General features: G+C 39.1%; 1 protein-coding gene across 2 annotated transcripts in view; it reads right to left on the minus strand.

Moving 5' to 3' along the window:
* DHX40 (DEAH-box helicase 40) overlaps positions 1-12,285 on the minus strand; it is a 50,682-nt gene that overhangs the window by 14,660 nt on the left and 23,737 nt on the right. For both annotated transcript variants that reach the window (XM_006065427.4, XM_006065426.4), the window contains exon 12: positions 8,143-8,300. In XM_006065427.4, the coding sequence (XP_006065489.1) occupies positions 8,143-8,300 (158 nt within the window). The remainder of the gene's footprint in view (positions 1-8,142; positions 8,301-12,285) is intronic.

The raw sequence follows: 12,285 nt of genomic DNA on the forward strand, positions 1-12,285 counted from the left end.
AATTCTTCTAAACCAAGAACATGAGATATCATCCCCTTTATATCATCTTTAATTTCCTTCCTCAATAACTTAAAAGTCTTCAGAGTATTTTGTTGATTACATTTATTAACATTATTTTAGTCTTTTTGATGTAATTCAAAATAGATTACTTCCTTGCTTTCTCTGATAGTCATATATTAGTACACAGAAAATCAACAGATTTCTGAATATTAATCATATATCCTACAACTTTACTAAATTCACTGTTAGTTCTAATAATTTTTTGGAAGAGATTTTAGAATTTTCTATGTATGAAGTTGGAGAAGGCAGTAGCACCCCACTCCAGTACTCTTGCTTGGAAAATCCCATGGGCAGAGGAGCCTGGTAGGCTGCAGTCCATGGGGTCGCTAAGAGTCGGACACGACTGAGCGACTTCACTTTCACTTTTCACTTTCGTGCATTGGAGAAGGAAATGGTAACCCACTCCAGTGTTCTTGCCTGGAGAATCCCAGGGACGGGGGAGCCTGGTGGGCTGCCATCTATGGGGTCGCACAGAGTCGGACACGACTGAAGCAACTTAGCAGTAGCAGCAGGCATGTATGAAGTGAAGTCGCTCAGTCGTGTCCGACTCTTTGCGACCCCATGGACTGTAGCCCACCAGTTTCCTTGGTCCATGGGATTTTCCAGGCAAGAATACTGGAGTGGGTTGCCATTTCCTTCTCCAAGGGATCTTCCCACCCAGGGACTGAACCCGGGTCTCCTGCATTGTAGGCAGATGCTTTACCGTCTGAGCCACCAGGGAAGCCCCATTAGGATGGTAATAAAAAGAATGGAAAGGCAGGACAAATATAAATGACACTAGGAGATAATAACTTAAAAACATTGGTGTCAAGAGGTTTCAAGTTTGAGCTCCTGGTAGGAAAGAAGAAACAAAGAAAAAAGTTCAAAAGAGTCAACTTGAGATATGTATAGTATCTGCAAACAGTGATTAAGTTTTACTTCTTCTTTCCAATTTGGATACCTTTTATTTCTTTTTTGTGTCTGACTGCTGTGGCTCAGACTTTCAATACAATGTTAAACAGAAGTGGCTAAAGTGAGCATCTTTGTTTTAGAGGAAAGGCTTTCAGCTTTTCACCACTAAATATGGTATTACCTATGGAAGTGTCATATATGAGACCACCCGAATGTTTAACATAAAGATCAGAGAAACCTACCAAAAAACTATAGGTTGTCCTGATGTTCTGGAAGACTGTGCAGATGCCCAAGTAAACCTAATAAAACCTAATCCTGACTCTGACAAGACAATAGACAAGGCCACTGCTTTACAGTTATATTTTCATTGTTTGGAATTTAAAAACACTGATAAATCTCTGTGTTATTTGAGTGCTTTCAAGGTAATTCATCCTTTATATCCATTAACATCACTGACATCAAGTGCTTCATAAAGACAAAACTTACTTAAGAATTTCCCATCAAAGCACAAAATACAAGACATTCCTACTGGCTATTACCTCAATATTCTAAAGAATTAGACTGTCCTATGTTCATAGATATCTAAAGGCCAAATATTAGGCAAGCAAAGGGAAGTCCCTCCTTTCCTGAAGTTGCTAAACTGTAATAAAGTTGTTGCTAAACCCAACTAAAAGCCTTCAAGATACCAAAAACCACCTCAAGGACTTAATAAAAAAGAAAAACCAAAGAACATATAATCAAAACCTAAGACCTGAACAACCTGAAGGGCTACAAAACTAACAATCAACAGTCTATCACAGATAGAGGTTCTAAATAAGAATTTAAAAACCTGGAATTTTACTTCTAGCTATGGAAACAACTTAATTTTTCTCTTCTTCTCTTGACTTCTTTCAAAGATATATGAAGCCTTAAGGGAAAAATTATACTACTGTAAATTGTGAGGTTTATAATGTATGTAAATATAATATATATGACAATAATAACACAAATGATGGAGGAATAAGTGGAACTAAACAATTCCAATGTTTCTTATATTTCACATGAAGCAATAAAATATTAACTTTGAGTAAATTTTAATTAAAGATGTGTATTATAATCCCTAGAGCAAGGATATATTAAGAAATGGCAAAAAGCCAGCAAAGGGTTCAACAAAATCCCTATCAAAATTCTTAGCAGGCTTATGTTGAAGAAACTAATACGCTGATTTTAAAAACTGATACGTAAATGCAAAAAATATAAAATGACCAAAACAATACTGATTTCAAAATTTACCAAAAGAGTTGGCAATTTCTTAGTTTACCTAAGATAAAAAATATATATCTACAAAACACTTGCATAAGAATGTTCAAAATAGCTGTATTCATAAATAGCACCAAACAAGAAACAATTCAAACGTCTATCAACAGGATAATGGATAAACCAATTGTAGTATGCAACAGGATACTAGTCAACAATAAAAAAAAACAAAGCATTGATACATACAAAAATATGGATGAATCTCACATATAATATGTTGACCAAAAAAAGTCAAACACAAAAATGCACATATTATATTATTTACATGAAGTTTCAGAAGAGGCAAAACTAACCTGAAAAAATCAGAAAAGAGGCTGGCTGTAAGAAGGTGGGATGGAATCTGAGAAGGGGCACTGAGAGAATTTTCTGGAGTGATAAAACTAGATCTTGACAGGAGTATGGGTTACAGTAGTAAATGTATTTCACAAAATTCACTGAATTACAGACACAGCACTTACACTTTTCACTACATGCAAATTTTACCTCAAAATAAAAAAAAAACAAAGAGAGAAATAAAACCAAAAAAAAAGATAAACAATAAACAATAAAAATTAAAAAAAGAAGAAAAAAACTATAAGCAAATATTGAACTCTAGTTATAAAGGACTGCCTTTCACAGTGGTATAGCTTAGTGATTCTAAAACCACTTCTGTATATTCTAGGGACAATGAACAATTTGAATATGAACTCTGGACTAGATGATAGTATTGCATCAGGTATCGATGTTAATTTTCCTAATTTTGATAAATGTGCTGTGGTTAAATAAGAGACTGCCTGTGTTCTTAGTAAATTACATGTAAATATTCTGTGGTAAGGGAGCACAATGTTTCCAATTTACTCTCAAATGATTCAGAAAAAGAAATAAACTGCATATTTATAAATACTTATAAATATATATATGTACACATGCAGGGCTTCCCTGGTTGCTCAGCTGGTAAAGAATCCGGCTGCAATGCGGGAGACCTGGGTTCAATCCCTGGGTTGGGAAGATGCCCTGGAGAAGGGAACAGCTACCCACTTCAGTATTCTTGGCCTGGAGAATTCCATGACTGTGTAGTCCATGGAGTCACAAAGGGTTGTGACTGAGTAACTTTCACTTTTAAGGGCTTCCCTGATAGCTCAGTTGGTAAAGAATCTGCCTGCAATGCAGGAGACCCCAGTTCGATTCCTGGGTCGGAAAGATCCGCTGGAGAAGGGATAGGCTACCCACTACAGTATTCTGGCCTGGAGAATTCCATGGACATAGTCCATGGGGTCGCAAAGAGTCAGACACGACTGAGCGACTTTCACTTCACACATGCACAGAGAAAGAAAGAGAATAGAATAATAAAGCAAATGCAGCAGAATGTTAAAAACTTGCTGAAACTAGATATAAAAGGTATAAAAGGTACAACTCTTTCAACATTTCTGTTACAATTGGATCACCTCAATCCAACTCCCTGGTTTTCCAAATAAAAAATGAAATCCAGAAAAACCAAACCAACAGTCTAGAATCCTGATCTCTTGACTCTCACTTCAATACTCTATAATAGTTTTTAAAAAGAGTATTATTAGCTTTGATACTACCTAACAAAAGCCAGCCAACCTTATTTACTGCATATAGTATTTTACTAGGGAAAAAAAACAAACTGCAATTAGGATACTATTAGAATCAAAATTCTGATACTTAAAAAAAACTACACTGCAGGACTTTCCCAGTGGTCCAGTAACTAAGACTCCACACTCCCAATGCAGGGACCCAGGTTTGATCCCTGCTCAGGGAACTAGATCCCACACACTGCAACTAAAAGATCCCATGTGCCACAACTAAAATGCAGGACAGCCAAATAAACAATATGTGTGTGTGTGCATATACGTATACACAAATAATACATATATAAAATAAATATAGACGTGTGCACATACGTTACACAACTAAATAATACATATAAAATAAATAGAGATGTGTGTGTCTGTGTGCATGTTCATTTCAGTTCAGTTCAGTCACTCAGTCGTGTCCAACTCTTTGCGACCCCATGAATTACAGCACGCCAGGCCTCCCTGTCCATCACCAACTCCCGGAGTTTACCCAAACTCATGTCTATTGAGTTGGTGATGTCATCCAGCCATCTCATCCTCTGTCGTCCCCTTCTCCTCCTGCCCCCAATCCCTCCCAGCATCAGGGTCTTTTCCAATGAGTCAACTCTTCACATGAGGTGGCCAAAGTACTGGAGTTTCAGCTTTAGCATCAGTCCTTCCAAAGAACACCCAGGACTGATCTCCTTTAGAATGGACTGTTGGATCTCCTTGCAGTCCAAGGGACTCTCAAGAGTCTTCTCCAACACCACAGTTCAAAAGCATCAATTCTTCGGCGCTCAGCTTTCTTCACAGTCCAACTCTCACATCCATACATGACCACTGGAAAAACCATAGCCTTGACTAGATGGACCTTTGTTGGCAAAGTAATGTCTCTGCTTTTTAATATGCTATCTAGGTTGGTCATAACTTTCCTTCCAAGGAGTAATGTATGTATACCCAAATACATATATATATAAAATATAGATGTACATATACATATATACAAAAAATGCATATAAAATGTAAATAGTATAATACATATATATGTGTACATATATGTATACACGAATAACATATAAATAAATGTTAATGGTATAATTTAATAATATATACACATATGTGTGTATACATATATGTATACACAAGAATATATATAAATGTGACTAGTATAAATAATATATACACATATAAATATATATACATGCCGTTCAGTCGCTAAGTCATGTCTGACTCTTTGCAGCTCCATGGACTGCAGCACACCAGGCTTCCCTATCCTTCATACACATACACACATTAAAAAAACCAATACTACACTGCAATCTATTTGGGATAGGTAGAACATTGATTGGACTACAGAGTATTTTTATACAAAAATTTATCCTCCATTATAATCATCACAATAATAAACCAATCTGAACCAACAGTCATAGCCATAAAGTGATATGGCCAGTGAGATAGAACACTACTGTTAGTCTTGGTTGTAGGCAAGATACACTATCAATTCAGGAGCTCCTTGAAAAGAAAAGCAAGTTGTGCCTCCCCCACACACACATAGTAGAAGAGAGCAAAGCTTACATATGATGAACTAAGTTGTGTCCCATATTGACATGCTAAGAAAGGAAAGAAGCAGAAGTCTAAAGACATGAAAACCTCAAAATAATCCTTTCTCTAAGGGTACAAGGGCTGAACTACCATTTCTTTTGATCACAGAGAAAAAAAAGTTAATATATTACTAATTTACTGTAACAAGGCAAAGGTTCACCACGTTATCTTCCTTTACCAGTTAAAGGAAATTTTCTCAGCCAGGATCATTATATACCCCCTATACTTCAAAAAACTAAGTTAAACAATAACAAAATGAAAAATCGTTTATCTTCAGTTTCATGTCCTGTAGGGCTAGATACCAGAGAAGGCAATGGCACCCCACTCCAGTACTCTTGCCTGGAAAATCCCATGGGCAGAGGAGCCTGGTAGGCTGCAGTCCATGGGGTCGCTAAGAGTCGGACACGACTGAGCGACTTCACTTTCACTTTTCACTTTCATGCACTGGAGAAGGAAATGGCAACCCACTCCAGTGTTCTTGCCTGGAGAGTCCCAGGGACGTGGGAGACTGGTGGGCTGTCATCTATGGGGTCACACAGAGTCAGACACAATTGAAGCGACTTAGCTGCAGCAGCAGCAGGGCTAGATACATGGTGATGAAAATATGTTCAGTAATTAAAAAAAAAAATGTTCAGTGAATTACCGGAGATATAAATACATAGATATTCCACATACATGGGTAGGAAGACAATACCGTCCAGATGTCACTTCTTCCCAATTTGATCTATAGACTCAATGTAATCTGAATTAAAGTCTTAGAAAGTTATTCTGTGGATATCAACAAGCCAATTCTAAAGTTTATGTGAAAAGGGAAAGACCCAGTGGCTAAGACTAAAAGTTAACTAAAAGTTAAAACAATGTTTTAGCAAGGGGAAGAGGAAAGCTGGAGAAATAACCCTATCTAGGTTCAAGAGTTACTATAAAGCTTCAATAATCAACACAGTGTGCTATTCACAGAGGTACAGAAAAACAAATCAGTGGAAGAGAATACATGGACCAGAAACAGACACATACAAATTCACTCAAATGACCTCTAACAAAGGAGCAAAGGCATTACAATGGAGAAAGGAGTCTTTCGAACAAATGGGGCTGGAACAGAAGGACATCAGTTTCTAGAAGATGACATAGGAGGCAATCTAGATGAACTTAGGTACAGGGATGATTTTTCAGATATGACACAAAGGCATGACTCATCAAAGAAATCACTGATAAACTGGACTTCATTAAAATTAAAAACTTTTGCTCTGGAAAGACAAAGTCAAGAGAATGAGAAAACAAGTCATAGACTCGGAAAAAATACTTGTAAAAGACACACCTGATAGAGAACTGTTATCCAAAACATACAATGAACTCCTAAAACCCAACAATAAGAAAACAAAGGGCTTCCCAAGTGGCGCAGTGGTAAAGAATCCGCCTGCCAATGCAGGAGATGCAAGAGACAAAGGTTCGATCCCTGGGTGGGGAAGATCCCCTAGAGTAGGAAATGGCAACCTGTTCCAGTAATTCTGCCTGGAATATTCCATGGACAGAGGAGCCTGGTGGGCTACAGTCCATGGGGTCACCAAGAGTGGGAAATGATTGAGCAACTGAGCACACACACAAAAAAACAAACAATCCGATTTAAAAAGACCAGAAGAGATATCTCACCAAAGAAGATACACAAATGGCAAATGAGCGCATGAAAAGATGATTAACATCATACGCCATCAGGGATCTACAAATTAAAACCACAGTGAAATACCACTACACACCTATTAGAATGGCCCAAATCCCAAAACAATGCCAACACAAAAAGCTGTAGAGAATGTAGAGCAACAGGAATTTCAGGCTCACTGCTGGTGGGAATGCAATATGGCAAACACTTTGGAAGACACTTTGGCACTTTCTTATAAATACAAACATATTCTTATCATACAATTTGGTAATAAGCTGAAAATCAATGTTCACACAAAAACCTGCACACAAATGTTTACAGCAGCTTTATCTGTAATGGCCAAAACTTGAAAGCAACCAAGATGTCTTTCCATAGGAAAATGGATAAACAAACTCCACACAATGGAATGTTATTCAGCAACGAAAGGAAATGAGCTGAGACGTCCCTGGAGGTCCAGTGGTTAAGAGTCCACCTTCCAACACTGGGGACACGGCTTTGACACCAGTTGGGGAACTAGGATCCCACATGTCACGAGCCAACCAAATCCACATGCTGCAACTAGAGAAGCCCCATGAGCCATGACTGGAGAAAGTCTATGTGCTCCCACCAAAAAACAGAAATGAGCTATCATGCCACCAAAAGACACGGAGGAGCCATAAAAGCACACTGGAAGGAATACCTTCCAGTACAGGAATACAGGAATCTGTATAGTTGAAATATACAGTCGACGATATTGGAAAAGGCACACACAAAAAAGATCAGTGGTTGCTAAGGGTTTGGGGGAAGGGATGCAGGAATGACTGGGTGGAACACAGTGCAACTACTCTGCCCAATATTCTGACGGTGAACATGTGTCATTACAGATCTGCCGAAACCTACAGAATTTACAACACAAACAGTGAACTCTTCAGTAATAATAATGTATCAATGTTGGTTCTTTAATTATAACAAAGGTACTATGCTGCTGAAAAATGTTAATAATAGGGAAAACTCTGTACTTTCCCTCAATTTTTCTATAAACCTAAAATTGCTCTAAAAAATAAACTCTATTAATTAAAAAAAATTCATCAATAAATTTCTTACCAGGTCTAATGAAGACATTTTCCACAGACAACATTGCTGCTATTGGAAGCAGTAGATCTTCACAGTCGAGAGAAGCAGCCTTTATTACCGCACATGTCAGATGTGGAGGGAGAGGAAATTCTACCATAGACAAACCCAATCTGGTCACATGGCCACTCCTTAGTGGAAAGAAAAAGTTCTTAAGTCTTTCTGCCTTCAAAGAGTACAAGTGAAATGTTTATCACTCAGAATAAGTCAGATATAAGTTAGATTACTTTAAATTACCTCTAGAAATTCAATTCAATATAAGGAAGATGATACAATATGGACACTGATAAGAGAAACAACAGTTCAGTTAAGTTAAGTCGCTCAGTCGTGTCCGACTCTTTGCGATCCCGTGAATAGCAGCACGCCAGGCCTCCCTGTCCATCACCAACTCCCAGAGTTCACCCAGACTCACGTCCATCGAGTCAGTGATGCCATCCAGCCATCTCATCCTCTGTTGTCCCCTTCTCCTCTTGCCCCCAATCCCTCCCAGCATCAGAGTCTTTTCCAATGAGTCAACTCTTCACATGAGGTGGCCAAAGTACTGGAGTTTCAGCTTTAGCATCATTCCTTTCAAAGAAATCCCAGGGCTGATCTCCTTCAGAATGGACTGGTTGGATCTCCTTGCAGTCCAAGGGACTCTCAAGAGTCTTCTCCAACACCACAGTTCAAAAGCATCAATTCTTCAGCGCTCAGCCTTCTTCACGGTCCAACTCTGACATCCATACATGACCACAGGAAAAACCATAGCTTTGACTAGACGGATCTTTGTTGGCAAAGGGATGTGTCTGCTTTTTAATATGCTATCTAGGTTAGTCATAACTTTCTTTCCAAGGAGTAAGCATCTTTTAATTTCATGGCTGCAGTCACCATCTGCAGTCATTTTGGAGCCCAAAAAAATAAAGTCTGACACTGTTTCCACTGTTTCCCCATCTATTTCCCATGAAGTGATGGGACCGGATGCCATGATCTTCGTTTTCTGAATGTTGAGCTTTAAGCCAACTTTTTCACTCTCCACTCTCACTTTCATCAAGAGGCTTTTGAGTTGCTCTTCACTTTCTGCCATAAGGGTGGTGTCATTTGCATATCTGAGGTTATTGATATTTCTCCCGGCAACCTTGATTCCAGCTTGTGCTTCTTCCAGTCCAGCGTTTCTCATGATGTACTCTGCATATAAGTTAAATAAGCAGGGTGACAATATACAGCCTTGACGTACTCCTTTTCCTATTTGGAACCAGTCTGTTGTTCCATGTCCAGTTCTAACTGTTGCTTCCTGACCTGCATACAGATTTCTCAAGAGGCAGGTCAGGTGGTCTGGTATTCCTATATCTTGCAGAATTTTCCACAGTTTATTGTGATCCACACAAGTCAGTCTTTGGAGTAGTCAATAAAGCAGAAATAGATGTTTTTCTGGAACTCTCTTGCTTTTTCCATGATCCAGCAGATGTTGGCAATTTGATCTCTGGTTCTTCTGCCTTTTCTAAAACAAGCTTGAACATCACAAAGTTCACGGTTCACGTATTGCTGAAGCCTGGCTTGGAGAATTTTGAGCATTACTTTACTAGCGTGTGAGATGAGTGCAATTGTGCGGTAGTTTGAACATTCTCTGGCATTGCCTTTCTCTGGGACTGGAATGAGAACTGACCTTTTCCAGTCCTGTGGACACTGCTGAGTTTTCCAAATTTGCTGGCATATTGAGTGCAGCATTTTCACAGCATAATCTTGGAGGATTTAAAATAGCTCAACTGGAATTCCATCACCTCCACTAGCTTTGTTCGTAGTGATGCTTTCCAAGGCCCATTTGACTTCACATTCCAGGTTGTCTGGCTCTAGGTCAGTGATCACACCATCTTGATTATCTGGGTCGTGAAGATCTTTTTTGTACAGTTCTTCTGTGTATTCTTGCCACCTCTTCTTGATATATTCTGCTTCTGTTAGGTCCATACCATTTCTGTCCTTTATCGAGCCCATCTTTGCATGAAATGTTCCCTTCAGATCAGATCAGATCAGATCAGTCGCTCAGTTGTGTCCGACTCTTTGCAACCCCATGAATCGCAGCATGCCAGGCCTCCCTGTCCATCACCAACTCCCAGAGTTCACTCAGACTCACGTCCATTGAGTCAGTGATGCCATCCAGCCATCTCATCCTCTGTCGTCCCCATCTCCTCTTGCCCCCAATCCCTCCCAGCATCAGAGTCTTTTCCAATGAGTCAACTCTTCACATGAGGTGGCCAAAGTACTGGAGTTTCAGCTTTAGCATCATTCCTTTCAAAGAAATCCCAGGGCTGATCTCCTTCAGAATGGACTGGTTGGATCTCCTTGCAGTCCAAGGGACTCTCAAGAGTCTTCTCCAACACCACAGTTCAAAAGCATCAATTCTTCGGCACTCAGCCTTCTTCACGGTCCAACTCTGACATCCATATATGACCAAAGGAAAAACCATAGCCTTGACTAGATGAACCTTTGTTGGCAAAATAATGTCTCTGCTTTTGAATATGCTATCTAGGTTGGTCATAACTTTCTTTCCAAGGAGTAAGCGTCTTTTAATTTCATGGCTGCAATCACCACCTACAGTGATTTTGGAGCCCAAAAAAATAAAGTCTGACGCTGTTTCCACTGTTTCCCCATCTATTTCCCATGAAGTGATGGGACCGGATGCCATGATCTTTGTTTTCTAAATGTTGAGCTTTAAGCCAATTTTTTCACTCTCCACTTTCACTTTCATCAAGAAGCTTTTGAGTTCTTCTTCACTTTCTGCCATAAGGGTGGTATCATCTGCATATCTGAGGTTACTGATATTTCTCCCAGCAATCTTGATTCCAGCTTGTGTTTCTTCCAGTCCAGCGTTTCTCATGATGTACTCTGCATATAGGTTAAATAAGCAGGGTGACAATATACAGCCTTGACGTACTCCTTTTCCTATTTGGAACCAGTCTGTTGTTCCATGTCCAGTTCTAACTGTTGCTTCCTGACCTGCATACAGATTTCTCAAGAGGCAGGTCAGGTGGTATGGTATTCCCATCTCTTTCAGAATTTTCCACAGTTTATTGTGATCCACACAATCAAAGGCTTTGGCGTTAGCAGAAATACATGTTTTTCTGGAACTCTCATTTTCCATGATCCAGCGGATGTTGGCAATTTGATCTCTGGTTCACACGGTCAAAGGCTTTGGCATAGTCAATAAAGCAGAAATAGATGTTTTTCTGGAACTCTCTTGCTTTTTCCATGATCCAGCGGATGTTGGCAATTTGATCTCTGGTTCCTCTGCCTTTTCTAAAACCAGCTTGAACATCAGGAAGTTCACGGTTCACATATTGCTGAAGCCTGGCTTGGAGAATTTTGAGCATTACTTTACTAGCATGTGAGATGAGTGCAATTGTGCAGTAGTTTGAGCATTCTTTGGCATTGCCTTTCTTTGGGATTAGAATGAGAACTGACCTTTTCCAGTCCTGTGGCCACTGCTGAGTTTTCCAAATTTGCTGGCATATTGAGTGCAGCACTCAGGATTTGGAATAGCTCAACTGGAATTCTATCACCTCCACTAGCTTTGTTTGTAGTGATGCTTTCTAAGGCCCACTTGACTTCACTTAGTATCTCTAATTCTTGAAGAGATCTCTAGTCTTTCCCATTCTGTTGTTTTCCTCTATTTCTTTGCATTGATCACTGAAGAAGGCTTTCTTATCTCTTCTTGCTATTCTTTGGAACTCTGCATTCAGATGCTTATATCTTTCCTTTTCTCCTTTGCTTTTCGCTTCTCTTCTTTTCACAGCTATTTGTAAGCCCTCCCCAGACAGCCATTTTGCATTTTTGCATTTCTTTCCATGGGGATGGTCTTCATCCCTATCTCCTGTACAATGTCACAAATCTCATTCCATAGTTCATCAGGCACTCCATCTATCAGATCTAGGCCCTTAAATCTATTTCTCACTTCTACTGTATAATCATAATACATAAAGATGATAAAATTCCTTGCTCTCAAGGGCCTATATATCCAACAAACTAAACAATACGGCAGAATAAAGTAATACAATAACAGACACACAATGCTACAGAAGCATGGAAAATGTCCTTAAGGAAATGAGACAATAATAATTATTATTGTCTCTCTTAAAATCTTTT

The sequence above is a fragment of the Bubalus bubalis genome, chromosome 3, assembly GCF_019923935.1.
Source record: "Bubalus bubalis isolate 160015118507 breed Murrah chromosome 3, NDDB_SH_1, whole genome shotgun sequence".
Lineage (NCBI taxonomy): Eukaryota > Metazoa > Chordata > Mammalia > Artiodactyla > Bovidae > Bubalus > Bubalus bubalis.